Source organism: Etheostoma cragini, chromosome 1 (assembly GCF_013103735.1).
Source record: "Etheostoma cragini isolate CJK2018 chromosome 1, CSU_Ecrag_1.0, whole genome shotgun sequence".
In the NCBI taxonomy this organism is placed as follows: Eukaryota; Metazoa; Chordata; class Actinopteri; order Perciformes; family Percidae; genus Etheostoma; species Etheostoma cragini.
This window is the reverse complement of record NC_048407.1, coordinates 14,531,890-14,549,859: the sequence shown is the minus strand read 5'-3', so window position 1 is coordinate 14,549,859 and position 17,970 is coordinate 14,531,890. Positions and strand designations below refer to the sequence as shown.

The following is a 17,970-nucleotide window of genomic DNA, read 5'->3' as shown; positions in this document are numbered from 1 at the left end:
TGAGTCTCTTGCTCTACTGCCAGAACACACTGTGCAGATGACGAAGCCAGGCTGCATATTGTTGTGGAGGACAGTAGGAGCCCAGTATGTGGCAGGTAAAAGAAACCGGGAAATGAGAAGTAAACTGGGAGAAGCTCACATTTCAGGAATCCATAAGTAGGCAAAGCTAAAACCAAACTAAATGCAGACACCTGTAGCAAGTAAAGAAGCTATAATCCATTTTGATCATTTCCTCCAGGTAACCCTCCCTCTTCCTTCCCCGTCTCTCATTGCTGTGCCCTTCAGCATAATGTGGATATGCAGTGTCTCTGGGGCTTTTTAGAGAATTGATGGATTATCAGATGATTACACAGAAAATCTCCATTGAGGACAATTCTCCCTGACAAACAAAGAGAAAGCTCTTTAGTTGATAAATAGGCTGAGAGACAGACACAAGTGAGAGAGTGTGTGTGAGAGAGAGTGAGTAAATCCTCTCCTGGGTTGGCAGCACAATGCCAAATCTCTATCACATATTCATTTCATCCTAACAATCTGTATATGTATGTATGTATGTGTGTATATGTGCATGTGCGTGTGTGTTATACATTGCCAAAAACATCACATCCTGGGGATGTCACTAACTTTTCCTTCAGCTTTATCTCAATTTGAGCGTAACTAAATACATTTCAAGCTGTGGGCATATTTGTATAAGCCTATCTGACAAAATTTGGCTGAGGTTAATTCTCATGGTTTTCTTATTTCTGAACTACTTTTCTGAAAAAGAAAAGTTTGCAGTTAAAACACAAATCAACACACACGCACTGGGATGTCAATCTGAGCAAATAAAATAAAAATTCACATAAGGACACATATGCACATACAGTAAATATACACATACAGTATATATATATATATACACTGGGCAAGTTAACGCGTTATTATCGCGTTAACTAAATAATTAATTAACGCCGACAATTTTTTTTATCACGCGTTAACGCAGTTTTTATTATTTCTTTATTATTGTAAAAGTTTGTTGCTCACAGGCTTTGTAAGACCTGAGACCGAGAGACTCGCCCACGAGCAAAAACTGCACCTCTGATTCATAGTTTAATAATTTATCAACCATACAACACAGAAACTCACCAAAAGTTGTGTCTAAAAGGTAACGAGTTAACGGTTACGGAGGTCTCTTCCAGGCCTCTCTAGCCTCTACAGGTGATTTTCTATGCAGCCTGGAACTTCCACCTTTTTTCGGGGTCGTTGAGCTTTAAATCCAAACCGTCACATCCATGATTTATTCACTTTATGTCCATATTTTATCGTGTTTTGGCTCATTAATGCCGCTAGTTCGCGGCTCCGTGTCTGCTCTCTGTTTAGGGAAGTAAGCCAATAGAATGCCCATATTTGGGAGACAACGTCATCCAAAGAGTACGGAGGCTGAAAGAGGCCAATACTCCTATTCAAACTGGCTAGTATGCAATCAAAGATGCAATAGTGCACAAGATAGAGATCTACCGTTTTATAGAGGACAATGGCCTCACTGGTTTGAGATCTGGCATATATTTATATAATATATTTGGGCCTTTTTTGAAGAAATATAAATAGTATGTGCTTTATATGACTTATGTTTATTTTTTGCATATAGAAGAACTGTTATAGACACACACATGCTTGTGTGGCATTGCCGTGGGTGTAATATCAATAAATGTAACATTATTATGTTGATTATTGGCATAAGCAAATGTCATGAGGGCAAAAGCGTCTGGACTTTCTTTGAAAAAAAGTATGTATCTTGTCAACTGTATAAGTTATGATTATTTCTTCACAGTGTGACTCCCAAGACATATGAGAAGTTTTTTATAGGTTTTACTGCTCTGTCTGTGATATCAATACATATCTAATATATATATGTTTAAAACTCACAGAAGAAAGCAGTAGTGTTTGTGATGCAGTTGGTTCATAAAATTAAATGAGAATCAAAGTCATTAAAAATACACAGGGTGAATCGAGATCCCGATTTTACAACGATTAATTGTGCAGGCCTACAGGGAATTATACCAATTATCTCTATTATCAGTAGGAGCAACTTCTCCAGATACGGTGTCTGCCATTAACTGCAGACTCAGAGCCGCGCCTCAAGCCTATCTGCAGACCATTCATGCAGTTATACAGCACATCATACGCAACTAGACTAACACACAGCACATAACCTATGCACCAGATTCCTGTTCAATAATTTCAACTGGACCTGACCCTTCCTTCGGATGACCCCAGCACTGTGAAACTTCAATCTTAATGGCACATGGTGAAAAGTGAGTGTTTCTATTATATTTCAGCCAAGAGAGGCCTTGGTTTGGCTCGGTAGTATGCTCACAGCAGTACATTGGCCTGGATGGAACATGGTGGCTCCCTACTTGCACCCTGACGTACAGAGTTCTACAGTGGCTGGCATAGTCATGTTAGCTCTAGATGCTGGTGCAGGGCTGGGACTGCCAAACTCAACTGCACTGCCAGCCTTGGCTTTGGCATTGGAAACGGGTCTGGAGGCTCCACTGTTGAACAAGTTTATGGCATCAGCGGAGCTCCAAAGGGGAAGGAAAAAACAACTGGCAGTTGGAACCAGATGCTCTGGCATAAGGCACACATTGCCTTCTTCATAGCTATGTCTGAACCTGCTTGGTACATGAAGTTATCATTGTAGCTACATTATCCCTGAGGCCCACCGCGTTGGGCAGTGTTTGAGAAAACAAAAAAAACAAAATGCAAGCATGCCCTATGAATACCGAGTGCAAAACCACATACCACATGGATGAAATATAGGTGAAGTTAAAATGATAGGTCTATCTATAAAGGATGTACTCAAAGTATTTATCCAGCGGGGGAACATCAAAGGACACTCAACAGTGTAGTTTTGATAAAAAAAATACCAGATTTGCAAAGCAGAACGAGAGGTCTGCCATTCCAACTCTGAACCTGTACACAACCCATCATACTCTTGTCAGTAAGCAACATATTAAAGTCTGACAACATTTGCAATTCCTCCCAGGAAAAGGTCATACGCAATTAACATGTACTAAAAGAGTAAGCATTGTTACCTTAAACTGGGTGAAAGTAGCTACATGAAAGCAGAATATGAAAACTTTATCCAGGAAGTCCAGTTTGAGTAACAGATACAAGTCTGTTTATATGACAGGATTTTACAACTGTGGAAAGTCATCACAGTGAAAATGATTTGCAAGTCTCGCAACTATCGCAAGCTGAACAATAGAAACACGTCCTTACACATTATAAAGTAATATACCATGTGTGCTTCTATGTGCTTAGTTGGACTTCACAACGTCGTCCAAATACAATTTCCATTCTCTGCCAGACGATCGAGCAGTTTTATGCCTGACTGGGCTCAACCGCTGCCCTTCATTCCTTCAAATCATTCAAATGTCTGAACTTTGCATAAAATATTTCGTAGAGATCTTACTTCTTGGTACCTTCTTAACCCAGTGAAGGATTGCTTTTCCACACACTTTATAAACAGCACATTTTTAAACTCAGTGGTTTATGGGAAAAAAGTGTAATTAGGGTAGAGTTGTGTGTAACTATTTGCACAAGCCAGCAGATTTAATTTCTTTAGGCTGATGATTCTCCACGCAGCATTTGACTGCATTTTTATGACAACCAAGCAGCTATACACCAAACCTTTTGCTTGTGGCCTAGTTCAAGACTGTGCTTGTCAACATGCAATGTTAAAACAATTGCAATTTTGGACTTCATACATAATTATTACAGATTTGACAATCACCATTCATGAATTGTTGAAATGAAACTCTCTGATCATTTAAAAAGAGAAGCTCAATGGCTGAATTGGGCTTACAGAGGGTGTCCTTCAAACAACTGACCTGGGTTTAAGGTCATTTTAGCAATCATCTACTATAGTAAAGTCTTTTGTAAAAATCCATTGAGCCCCTACAATCCTGACAAATGTTGTTGTGGGCGGACCCTGTGCTCTGATCTCCCAAGAAAGGTCAAGCTTGTCAGAGGTGAACTTCTATATCTGGATCAATAACCCTTAATAACATTAATATTACCTCTAAATTCCAAGGTTGAAATATGTACACTGCAATACATAAAGAACCTTGCCTTGTTAAAGTGTCCTCAAATCAAAGGAAGGCAGCAATGTCAATCTTGCCATATGACACAATAACACGACACGGAGTGTGTTTTAGTTTAGTGCATGAGTGGTATTATAATGTATGCTTTTCAAAACTGGGAAACTACATTTGATAGATTAATTGGTCAGAAATATTAAAAATGAAGACTATAATTTCAAAGGGGTAGACATAAACTGAGTGACAGAGTTTAAAAAAAAAAGAAGCTTTTTAGACATTCTCTTTAATTTCACACCATTGATTATTCTGTATTAAAATTATTTCCAGCGTTACTTAACTACGTGTCCATCAATCAAAATAAGCACAAATGCTTTCTGCGTAGACGTAGGTTTTACTTTTCTGAGCATTAAACACGGAATTGTGAGAAAATATCTCATATCCCATCTAATCCATTAAAAAGGGACTAATGTTGGCTTGATAAATGACAGTCATTGTCTTTGAACGATGTCTTACACCATTTGACCCAATCAAGAGATCGATTTAGCACACGGCTCAATGTAAAGGGCTTGATGATGTAAAAGTTGACAGGCAAAGCACATTGAACAGTATCTACCTGCATTGACTTCCAGCAACCTCCTCTTCTTCTGTTGTCTCTCCTGCTTTTCACGCTCAGCCTTCTCCTTTGCCGCCAGTGCCCTCCTCTGTTTCTCCTCTGTCTCCCTCTGCTTCAGGTTTTCCTTCAGTGCTTGCTGTGGGGAGAGCGGGAGAGAAAGTGATGGAAAGATGGAGAGAAAGAGAAAAACAAGACAGGTTGCTAAGTGGGGTTAATTACAGTAGTGTAGGGCCTGTCCAAGGCAGAGGCAGCTGTCAAACACCACTGACATCTTTATCAGGCACCATAAGCGTCAGATGAAGCTCTAAGGTGGATTGCCACCCTGGTCTTGCCAGACACAAAACAACTTGACACCAGGGACATCAGAGATCAATAAGATGACAAAGACATGAATAAAAACTGCTAGTCTTTTAAAACAACATTAGTTACTGTTCTTAGTTTGACACTTTTATGCATTTAAAAAACATTTTTTTCTTATTTTCAGAGATTATTAAGGGTCTGTTTTTATATTTTACTTGTTCTCTTTTGTTTTTTACTCTACAGTCATCCTCCCTGGCAGAATTACTTAACAAGGTAAACAAAGTGAGCGGAAAAGTTTCCTATGTGTAAAAAAAAAAAAAATACTGACACAATATAGAATTTGTACTGTACAACTATAAAAGTAACAAGTACACAATTGTCCTCTTTCCAACCTTTAGAATATGACACACACTAATGTTGTTTCTGTGGAAAAAATGCAATTTCTGGGTTTGTTCATAGCATTCTGCTATAGGTGAAAAAACACTGATTTGTTTGTATTTCCTTATACTACACTAATTGCCGGAGGTAGCTACAGTACCCTTGCAAAATAGATGGCGGAGAAAGAGGGAGGGGAGGAGAATGGCGGCTGAAACAGGCAGCCAATGGGAGATTTAAAAGTCCGACTACCAGTTGGTAAACAGCAGGTGAGCCCCACGGCAATGCTAACTGTTACAATTTTATTGCTGTTAAACAGCAATACCATTCAGGCTGTACTGTAAATGCTGAGCTAAACCCAGCTTACAGCTGCTGTGTAGGTGGATGTTGATGTCTACCACAATAACTGCAGATCAACTGTAAACAAAATTCACACTTACAACCACCTGGAGTTTTCAGAATCTAAAAACTGCTAGATTTGATATAATTACAAGACTAATTAGGCAACTTTACTGCATATACTTCTTAAAGATAAACCTAGAATATATTAGGAAATCAAAATGTTTTAATAAAAACGTTCTGATAATTGATTGCACTTACTGTCTCGCACTTGTAGGTATGTGAACTATAAATCATTACATTTCTCCATGATGAGGTTTTCTCGTCATTTTATTCTTCTGATTGAAATTTCTAACAATTGAGTAAAATACTCTAGATTTGCAATATACAGGATAGTATTAAAAAAATCCTATATCCATTTATAATTCCATTTCTCTTTTTAGGGGATATTGTAGTTTGACTCGATCACGATATGCTGACAGTCAACTCTAACAGTAATTTTCTTTCTTTTTCTTTTTTGCCAGGCCTCTCTGTTAATAAACCACAAGAATAAAATGTGGGGTAATTCAATATATTTGTGCAGATGTTTCTATTAAAAGCAAGTGAACTACAAACAAAGTAACAATCTTTAAACATTATAAGAAAACCTTTAAGATGACTGAATGTGGTCCCTTTCTTTTGACCAGACAATTATATTGAGTAGAGAGAGTTATTGAGACTGCAAGCAAGTCCCAGTGGTTGCTATTAGATCCTGGGACAGAAATGTCTTATAATATTATTGACATTTGCACACGAGGATGTTGCCAACTTCTAAACTTGTCAAAGATGTCATTAATTCCATTCTGCCTGTCTATGAAGAATTATTTCACAGGGTTACTATCTACCGTACATGAACCACTGTGGATAAAGGCTCTATAATCCCTCTGCCAAAGGCTATTTGAACTAATAGTGTCAATGGCTCAATACTGCCACAGCCAAGAGAAAGATTGCATATGATTTAATAGAGTGCTAGCATGATTGCCATCCTGATCAATAGCCAGTCACTTAAAGAAAGGGAGTCTGGGTTTTTATCAAACACCAATCTCTTCCTTTTTGTCTCCCCTCCCCTTGTGTTATTCACACAGCCCGGCTAGACAGGCAGGTCTATAGAAGAATATTACTGTCAAACCAACATTAATGGATTCACACAAAGACACACACCGAAAATGATGTCGTACTTGGAAAACTACAGTGGAACAGTAAAGGGGGGGTAGCCATTTATTGAGGACCACTGAACCTCTTAAAAGAATATGCCACCGTTTGTTGAAATAGGGCTTATCACGGCCTCCCCTAGTTGAAGGTGGGTGGGCCAACACATTTTTTGTCTCAGTGCATGCAATGTTTTAGTCCGGTGCAACACAGGCAGCGCTGCCTCTAGTATGCTTGGCGCAGTGAATGAAATCCTATGTTGCCAGTTAGCACGTTGTGAGTAAAAGTGAGCCAAAAAAAACAAAAAAAAAAACTAATTACTTCTTGTGGCCTGCATAATAACAACAAGTACAAATAGCAATGCAGATTAAGACTAGATGATTTCCTAGGCAGATATTGATTTGGGACTATATTGGGTGGAAGCACATCCGAAGCACTAAATCTGCCATGTTCATCGCCATTCACTGTCTACTGTAGGAAAAATAGCCAGCTAATCACGCCGGGTATGTTGATGGAAGCTGGGGGGGGGTTATGGTGCTCCATGATCCCTGCGACAATGTAGCAGTGCTTTGGCTGTGCTTCCACAGCTGCTCTCCGTCAAAGTCTACGGCGTGGCTGTGTCCTTTCATTTTACAGTCTATGGGTAACACCTGTGCTTTTCCTACTGGGACAGGACAAATGTCCGCTGTGAGAAAGACCCATCGCTGAAAATGATTAACTCAAATTGAATTCAAAACAGATAAGCGTAGTTCATTCCGCATCAACAAGCCACTTGAAATCGAGAAATCACAACACAAACAAAACACTCTGCAAATCTCTATGGTTATGTTCTCTATGGTCAAGTACAGCTGCATATGAGCAGTCAAAATCACTGCTATTGTATCCTGTCCAATAGATCCGCCACATCTGCACACTGACCTTTTTCTTTCAAATGGAGAAAATCTTTTTTTTTTCTTCTTATTTACACACAGACCACAATAAGATTGTAGCTTGTTGGCAGCTTAACAGACATAATTTAAAAATGTATTACAAGCTCACCCCATAAAGACAATGGTGTCTGACATCACTGATATGTACCACTTAAAAAGGTTTTTAGCTGTTCAGAGCACTATATTTAAATGAAACTAACTCCTCCACAAAATGAACTTTGATGTGATGTAATGAAACTGTCAGTAGCTTGTGGCAACCACCGATTCACAAATGACTATATTCTTAATGGGCATCCAATCTTGTAAATTACAGGCGGAGAGAATTGGGAAAAGAAAAGGACAAAAGTACTGACAGATAATACATTTTCAATGAAGAACAATTAGGTGATCCCAGGTTAGTTGTCAGCTCTGATGGATGCCTAATGTGAACAAAGGCACAACTCTTACACTCCTTCCCCTCTTCATTATCAAGCTCCGGTCTCATTTACAACTCAAATTCAATTACTCAAACTAAATGTAAACATAACTGTACTATCCCACACTATAAGCTGTTGCTACCTTTACCCCAAACAATTTCATAAATACAGCAACCTAGCCAGTCACGAAATCCGTGTTGTTTACAACAGCCTCACTGACTGGACTGTAGATTACGTTTCACAACGTATATATTTAAAACTAACCAATTTATAAAAGACGATTATAAGATTAGTTTGCCCTTTTGTAGAGAAAAAACGAGATGCCCTACAAGCCTACAATGCAAATGACAAGTGTACTATCTCATTAACATATGTAGGCCAATTATAATACAGACCATCTTATTAAGACAGTTAACTTTGTCATAATTTCATTAAACAAGAGTCTACAGCCAAATGATAACACCAGGATGCTTAACATGCTCCGGATGTCAATTATGTTAACAAGCTGCAGTTTAGCAGGCATAATGTTTGACACATTAATAATAAACACAAAGCACAGCTGAAGATGCATGGGAAAGTCCTTAGATGCAGGTGCATAGTCAATAACCAAATAACTGATACTGGTGCTAAATCAAAGTTAATTCAATTAATCTTGAAGGGGGAGCATGAACAACCAATTTCATAACAATCCATGCTATAGTTATCAAGGGATTTTAAAAATGTCGAGCTGCTGGTGGCGCTTGAGGAAATGTAACTGAGGCTATATTTGTAGCAAATTTCATAAAAATCCTCCCAATAGATGAGGATATTCCAATTTCAGCCACGAATGTCCACCTCATATTGGCGCTAGAGGAAAGGTCAGGGAACCAGAGTCCTCCTTTTGAGACCAGGAATGTATGTTCGAAATGTCATGACAATCTATGCCAAAGTTTATAAGTTATTTCAGTCTGGACCGAAGTGGCAGACTGACGGCCATCCAAACAAATTGCCTTTCCTGGTGCCATGCTAGAAATGAATGGCAGGTGTTTCAATAATGTGTCTATGCAGATCAACAGAGGGATGTAGAGGCTAAATTATGTCCTATTTTAAATTGGATCCTTTACTGCTGCAAGCAGCAGGGAAAACAATGTTTAGTCAATAACGGGTCAATACAACAAGTGGGCGGCTTAAGAGAGGATCACTCAAACTTTCCAAAGAGAATGGAACAGGCAATAGAGCAGCAGCAGCAGCTAAAGAACATAACATCCTAGTTAAAACAGAAATTGATTTGATCCCAGCCAGCATAAAAGTGCCATGCTGTCTTCTTTAATCACAGGACCAATTAGAAATATTAAACAATAGAAGGAAAACCAGAGTCAGTGTGGACATTGAGTACAGTATTATCAACAATTATCCAACTACTGAAAAATAATGAGAACTAAAGGAACATTGATTTTGAGAGCTAGAGAGGAGTCTGAAACTACAAAAAATGTGTCATGTGATTTTTTTTGCCCTCTGACAAAGCATCCATTTTTACTGTAATGTTGAGCTGAAGGAGAGAAAGAGGTAAAGCGAGAGAGAGAGAAAGAGAGAGAGAGAGAACCAGCTCTCTGAGGAAATTGCCCTCCGCTCTCCTTCATCACTGCAGGTCTGCTTCCCCCTCCTCCTCCTCTCCTGGATGTCCGCCATTAGACACGCTCAATTGGATTCCTGTCAGATGTGCGGCCTCGCCCTGGGTCTCCTTCTTACGGGTGACTGAGCAGGCAGTACGTGTGTGTACGAGTGTGTGTGTCCATCTTTGTGCGTGAAAAAGCTAAGCAGCTTTTCCAGTAAAAAAAAGAAAAAAAGAAATGGCCAACACAAAATGACAAAAGCACACCAACAAAAATGTGCACACACGTACACACAGTTCAAGGCTCAGTTCGCCTCAGGCACTGGTCCAGAGACAGCTCGCACCTATTAGCATGGGCCTTGACACAGCTGGGTAAATGCTGACACAGATTTGACCGAGAGGTTATGGTGCTGAGATTTACTGTATGCCTACGTTCATTGACCTAGCCTTGGCTTCTCCCAAGATATGTTTGTGTGATGTGACCATTTGAACCAATTGCTGACCTAACGCAGGGGAATAAATAGCTACCTTGGGAGTTCTGACCATTTAATTCAAGTCTTGATAACACTTAGCTTGTTCACCTCTCACCGGCAGAGTCATTGACTGTTATGTTTGGTCAGAACATAAATGCTACAGCAGAACCTAACTGTCGAGCTAAAATTAAAGGAATTACAGCTGCAATATGAGACATTATTGTTGCCAATAGGGTGCATTTACCGTATTTAACCTTATTTTAAACAAGGGATATTCCCATTGCATTTATAATCAATTTTCCAAAGGTGGCTGGCTAAGACATGTACATATAAATGTATGTAGAATAGCTGTTAAACTTATAATTGTTTCACTATTATCAATTGGCGATGAACAAAATGCATGCAACATATTGGGGTTTGTATCATTGTCTGAGTCTATTAGAGTGAGGAAAAAAATCACATCCCAGAGAAGTTATGGGATCAATTGCAGAAGTAAAAAGAAAACAACAAAAGGAACAGCCAAGCTAAAATAGCAATAGCAAGCAATAGCACGTCTGGAAAGCCTAAAAAAATTGTTGTTGGGGATCTAAAAGGTTTACAAAAACATGTTTATCATTTGTATTGACAATGATATAGACTGTAAACATATTTAAAGTGTTCAAAAGTTTCTTATCAGACTTAGTGTAGACTGTACATTGTGTACAGTACGCATGAAATGTCTACATCAGCAGCACAACTTCTCTCCCTGAAGATTACACAGATGTACTGTAGAGCGAAAGCTTTGGAATAGTCAAATATCTAAACCATAAGTAATGACGGCGCAGGAAATAAGGCAAAGAGGCATGAAATCCATTTGAGACTGTGAGGTAGATGTTAAGTTAGGGGCAGGGCTGGAACTTTAGTAGGCTAATTAGCTACTATTATCTGTCGCACCCACGGTAGCCTGTGTCACTAATCCCGCTGATTAAACACAGTGGGGCTCCACAGCTCCACAGCTTACAGTAGCGCCAAACTGATAAGGCCACAAAGCTCAGTGATGACATAAATGTCTGGCTGAGACAGGACTGCATTGGACTGACACTGTTCTGCTTTGCATTATACCACAGGACACTGATGCGGGAATCACAAAAAAGATGTTGCAGCCAATCTAAATGCAGTCAATAAATAAAAACAGTTAAAGTTTATTATCCAGTTTGTTAATGATTTTAATGCTGTTAAAAGTCTGCTTATGTCAGTGTTGTTCATAAATACAGACATAGCATAACAAATATTATTAGTTGATAAAAACACAACTGAATACACCATAACTCAAAATAATTAGTTATGCCTTTTAAATGGTATTATGCAACACCAAGCCACTTAAATTGTAACACTTTTTAATAGGAGTAGGTTTTTCTTGAAATATAATGTATACTCACAGACAATATTTCCTCTTAATCATCCCTTTTGAACCACTAGATGAGTGTCAGTATCTCACCCTTCAGAGACCCTGACCTGCCGGTACTTTTTTTATCTTGCGGCTGGGCATAAACCTCTATAAAAAACGTAGCGACCAAGTGCCAAATTGTAAGAACAACCTCCAAGAGGTAGCTACAAAAAAGGCGGACACATCCTTGAAAAAAATCTTTATAAACCAGAGTGAATCTGGGGTTGGCTTTCGCCTGCTGGCAGGCAACGTGACCCTTGTTGAGCCGGGGCGGAGGGGCCCACTCTAATTCCTGCAAATCACAGTCGACAAATCCTACTCATTTTGCTTGTAATGTATCCATGTGCCAACATTTCAGTCAGTTCCTTTAATTGCCAACACATTTGTGGTAAACATCAACTTTAACACGATTGTGGCCGGGTTAGCTTAGTTGGTAAAGCAGGCACACATATGTGGAGGTTTACTCCTCAACTCAGAAGGTCCAGGGTTTGAGTCTAACCTGTGACAATTTCCTGCATGTCTTCCTTCTATCTATCTCTCTCTTATCTAGCTGTCCTAATGTTTAAAAAAAAAAAGAAATGGAGAAATGCCTTAACAATTATCTTAAAAAAAAAAAAAAAAAAGAAGCAACTAACGTGATTGTGATGCATTAATTATTGTGTTTTTTTATAACAAAATGTAATCAAACTTTAATCTCCTTGCGGGAGTCATCCCAAAGGGATTAATAAAGCTAAATCTAAAAAACAAATCCAGACATTACTAATACCACTGAAAATCAACTCACCAGAAACTAGGTGGCTAATGGTTAGCCACCTAGTTTCAATAAAATGTGAACAGTCATGTGTTAATGTTGTCACTCCCACACAACATGCACAGAAAAGAAAGTTTTCATGTTTCCACTTTGGGTCAATCTACAGTTCAGTGTACTCACAGTGAACATGGCACGGAAGTTGCTGAGATCTGTAAACAGCTCCTCCACAGAGGTCTTCTTGGGGTCGATGGCAAAGTACTCCAGCATGTTTTGATATAGCGTCTCCATATTGCTGTGCATTATCACCAGCTTGCCATACTGCTCCCTGGCAACCTTGCTGAAGCTGTGAGGGTTGTGGTCAAGGTCAACAACACATCTATCACACATTACATGTCGATGAAATATTGCAGCAAGTATACTTGTCCCCTATTTGACAGCAATGCAGGAAGTGTAGAAAGTAAAAAAATAAATAAAAAAAGCATTCACATTTGTTGCCGTAATGATCTAAAGCCGGAAAATAGATTGTCAGTGGTAAACTGTGAAGTTGGGAGTATGAGCTCTGACACTGTCAGTCAGGTTCCTACTCCAGTGTGTTTGCTAGTACAACCCCCTGAAGCCTACAGCATAGGTAACTCCTGTCTGGCTGCTGTCAAAGTGTGTTGGTTTATTTGACATGCACAACCTTACGATAAATACAAACAAAAATAAAAATATATTCTAGTCTGAAAACAAGGAGACGAAAATCCACAAATAGGTAGATTTTACTAAACTAAGAGTTTAAATTGATTTCACTTCAACCCTCTCTGCCACTATCATTTCAAAGACTATCCAATCAGATCATAATTATCTGAAAAACTGTTTTTCTTAGTACACATTTCACAGTCAATGTAAACACAGCAGATAACCTATTTGCATATAGCTTTGCTCTTGGCACTGGCCCTGTGCCAAATGTGGCAACAAGCACAGTATAGGTCTACTTATGGTCTACCACCGAAGATTGAAGAGCATTAAAAGGTCCACCTGGTAAAACTTAGTAGAGCAAAGGACAGTTCTGCTATGTTGGTTCGTTTGTGGATGCGTGTGGATGAGGACAAATAGGTAAAAGCTGGAGAGATGTCAGTGTCAGAGCAAAGTGAGAGGGAAAGGGAGAGCACTAGTAGACATCCTGCCTACTAGTCAACATGCAGACAAAACTCGCGACATGTAGTATTCTAGCAAGCATGAATTTGCTGTTAAAAAATAATTTCATACGCCGCTATATATATTATTAGCTCTTTTGAGTTTTATTTTCTATTTACAAAAGAAAATTCTGAGCTGTTCTTTCCACAAGATAACAGTTTGATCAAAATCAACTTTTGATCCATGAAAAAAAAAAAAGGAAATACGCAGTAGTTTATAATCGGTTTGAGTCAATCTCCTCCTTTTCAAAAGTATGGGTATTCAATGAAAACATTAAACTATGTGTCCCAAAGCAACAGTCCTGCCAATGACGCCTACAACCTTTTCTCATGGCAGATAAGAAGCAAAAGTGTGTGTGTGTTTTTGTGTGTGTTTTCACAATTATGTCTCCTTCATTATAGCTCAATTGATGGACCTATTTGACATCTGGCCTGTTGAGTCTGGCTGGAGATGGGACTACCTATTCACAGCTATTCACACAGTTCAATAGGCACGCTTTCCAGATTGACTTGTCAGAAATATCTTTCCAAGCCAGGAACTAGGGGAAATAGGTATGAGGAAAGCCTGAGCAGGTGATGGAAAGCAAAAGAGGGAGAAAAGAAAAAATAGCTGAGAGCCAGTGTTGATAGGTATCCTGGGGTGCAAAATATTTCTCCTCCTCCTGTTCCCACTCACCTGACTTTTCTCTATTCCAAAGAAATCAGTGGTCCACTGCAGCTCAAGAATTTCTGCTCACTCTTGCTTTCCTACCGATCCTTTACTCTTTTCCACCACCTTTTCCACCACATTTACTTCTCACATTGAGAAGTGTAACACTAGACCAATAACACACTAACTGTATACTCAAGTGGCGCACAAACTGATAATGGATTTTTTTTTAATGTCACCAATGTGAAACTCCAGGCTTCACATGTTTAGCTGGTGACTCTAGATTTTGCTGATTGGAATAATGTCACCAGCATATATTTTATCAGCTGCAGGTATAGCTGCCATTTGTGAAATTTTAAGAAAAAAAAGCAAATGTCCTTGCCTAGTAATATTCGATATGTAATAGCCAGGATGACAGGGGATCTTCAAAGATATGACAGAGTAAGGTTCAGTAATGGTCAGTGTTATCTAATGTGAAATAATAGAAAAGTCTACCAGTCAAAATGTACTCAAAAGACCTTAATTGCATAAACATGGCTTGTCAACATTGTCAAAATGTATCAGATGAAGGTCTAAGACTGAAACGTTGCATTTTCAAAATAAATGATTGCTTGAGTAATGGTCAGTGGGCTGGATTCCTTCTAAACTCCTGTCAATATTGCTTAAAAAACACATTTTTGTTGTAGATTAATAACGGAATCAGGTTGAGAGTTAGAAACAATGCTGTAGAGGTTCGCACACTTTTTTTTTTCTTTCCTTATTACAACCATTCTGTTCAACTACAAAAATAACTTATAATATAAGTCATGATGCCCAGATCTCATTTCCAGGTTGTACTTACAGGTTGTGGACATTAATTAAGCTACTAATTAAAACTGTATTGGTTCTGCTGTCTTAGTAAACAAAAGTTGATGGTGGATTTAAGAATGAGCACCGTGTGGAGTGTAAGGTTCGCATATGGATGGTCTTGCAATGAATACGACATTTGAGAAGCCCAAGATACTACAATTTATATAGAATTTGGGGTTAGCAATACGGTTAAACCCTGATGAGTGTGTGTCAAGCTTTTGGTCGCTAGGAAACTTGGGAGCCTTGACGCTCAGCATTTTCAATTTATTAGAGGCTTACAGTAAGAGTTCAGATTTTATTCAGTTTTTTTCAGTGTTGCTTAACTTAGACATTTGTGCAGGACACCTGGAATTGGAAAGCAAGGTAGTGAAAGACTGAGCTGTCAAATCCATTCTCAGTGAACCTTGTGTGTTTCACTCAAGTTGTGTGCTAACTACTGCAGCACAAGCCATCAGTGCCACAGCCCCAAGGCTATCGATCAAAACTGCATCAAGGAGGCTAGGTATAGCGTGTATTATTGAGCACACACACACACACACACACACACACACACACACACACACACACACACACACACACACACACACACACACACACACACACACACACACACACACACACACACACACACACACACACACACACAACTGGTCTGAGACATGCCTGTCAACCTGATCCACTTGAACTAGCTCAAAAGGACAGTGAATAATTAACACAGCTGCCAAACAGATATGGACAGATACTGGATATTCAAAAGAGGTCAGTTAAACAGTGAAGAGAAATTGTTTATTCATGTGTTTGTGAATTAGTACTTTTGTTTAGTTTTCATAAACTGAAAATGGCAGAAAGTAGGAGGCTCTGTCCCAATTCTCACTTTGATGTTCAAGTTTAGGTGTGGAGAGCGAGCTGAGAGGTGTACTGGTACAAAAACCTGTGTATAGGACCAAGTATGGAAGGACTATCTATGTCCCCCTTTTGTTTATGTTTTAACAGCATACTATACCTCTACTGTTTGCAGCTGTCGCCATGGTCCTGCTACACGTTCTGCGATGCCACGTTACATCCCGCTACGCTCTGCGGTGCTCTGCTACGTCCTGTTGTGCCTTGTAATGCATCACCGTGTCCAGCTATGCCATGAACTACTACAAAGAACTACTACAAACTACTATTTTTTGTGACTGATAGTGCCACTTTTCATTTTAACCCCAACCGGTCGTCAGACACCGCCTACCAAGAGCCTGGGTCTGTCCAAGGTTTCTTACTTAAAAGGGAGTCTTCCTCGCCACTGTCGCACTGTTGCTTGCTCTGGAACTGTTGGGTCCTTGTAAATTATAGAGTGTGGTCTAGACCTACTCTATCTGTAAAGTGTAAAGTGTCTCGAGATAACTCTTGTTATGAATGGATACTATAAATAAAAATGAATTGAAAATGTAATTGAATACTTTTATTGTTTTGAGCGAGTTGCAATGTTTTGTGGGTAGTCCTTATTTAAACAAAGTGGTGAAAATGTTTCATTTGGAGGGAGAGGGTGACGTGAGAGTCACGTTTGCAAACCTGAGCTGAAAGGTGATGGAAACTAATGAAACAAAACATGAGTATTTAATTAAGGATATGTGTTCAACTTTTGTTCTGTTTGATTCATTACAGCAAACTCATTGAATAATGCCCCAAACTGGTGAGTGTAAGCATGCGTCTGTAAAGGATATAGCCATTTTAGTGAGGAACATGTCGTTGGGGTCATCGGGGGAGGAGAAAGTCTCCAGGTCTCTCTCCAGCTGCAGCAGCTGCATCTCCATCTGCCTGAGGCTCTTTTCCAGATTCTCTGCAGACACTGACACACACACAAACACACCCACGTGCCAAGGAAACGTGAAAGAAAAAAGCAGAGAGAGGACAACTCAATTACAGGTGCAATCAAATGCATTATTATTTTGAGGCTCTGAAAGAATCAGAGAAAAACAACATACACAAAACAGGGAAAATGAAAGAGAAGCCAGCTCAATTGCAAAGCATGGTTATTGTTGGTTCACACTGTGCCTGAAACGCCATGGGAATAAACAATGACTGAGAAAATAAACATCAAGTGAAGAAAGCTTTTTTATTATTCTGTTTGCCTTTTATATGCCTATGTGTATGTCATAAACAATTTAATTTATATACGAATGCAATGCCTTTACAGACACACTTACTGTAGTCAAAACAAATATCTGCTGTGTTTGCTCATATATTTAAACTGTATTTGTGGCTTTTTTAGTAACACTAACAGAATAACAGCATGATGTATGAAGATGGCTGCTGGAGTAGATATCTTTCTACGCCCTTCATCCTTTGTTTTAAGTCCTATCAACAGGTGGGGGAGCAGCGGAACACTGAGCCCAACTTTCTGTTAAGTTGGTCATGGCTGACACTTTAAGCTAGTCACTGAATATAGCATATGGCTTAAATTACCTTGATTAGACCCTGCTTGACAAAAAGGCATAAGCTGCTTATTTTTAAGTAGTTTCAAATGTCCCTTGATCCTAATACATGCTTTACGAAAAGGAAAAAAAGAGAGAGAGAGAACTTCAGTGTAGCTAAGCTTCTCACTGAATTTGTAGCCTAAACCCCATTTACTGATGGGAACACAGTCTTGAAAGCACCTACCAATATTTTATTAACGGAATCTACAGTAGCCAAGGTTGTACATCTTTTTAAAAAGTGTAGTGGAGTCTGTGTTTATGCAACACTACCTGACATACACTCACCGGCCACTTTATTAGGTACCCCATGCTAGTAACGGGTTGGACCCCCTTTTGCCTTCAGAAGTGCCTC

General features: G+C 39.1%; 1 protein-coding gene across 7 annotated transcripts in view; it reads right to left on the bottom strand.

Annotated features, from left to right (window-relative positions):
* The window catches only part of LOC117942269 (protein diaphanous homolog 3-like), a 166,691-nt gene that overhangs the window by 60,612 nt on the left and 88,109 nt on the right, over nt 1-17,970 (bottom strand). For all 7 annotated transcript variants that reach the window (XM_034867767.1, XM_034867701.1, XM_034868086.1 and 4 more), the window contains 3 exons: nt 16,866-16,990; nt 12,664-12,828; nt 4,696-4,831 (listed from right to left, as the gene is read on the bottom strand). In XM_034867767.1, the coding sequence (XP_034723658.1) occupies nt 4,696-4,831; nt 12,664-12,828; nt 16,866-16,990 (426 nt within the window). The remainder of the gene's footprint in view (nt 1-4,695; nt 4,832-12,663; nt 12,829-16,865; nt 16,991-17,970) is intronic.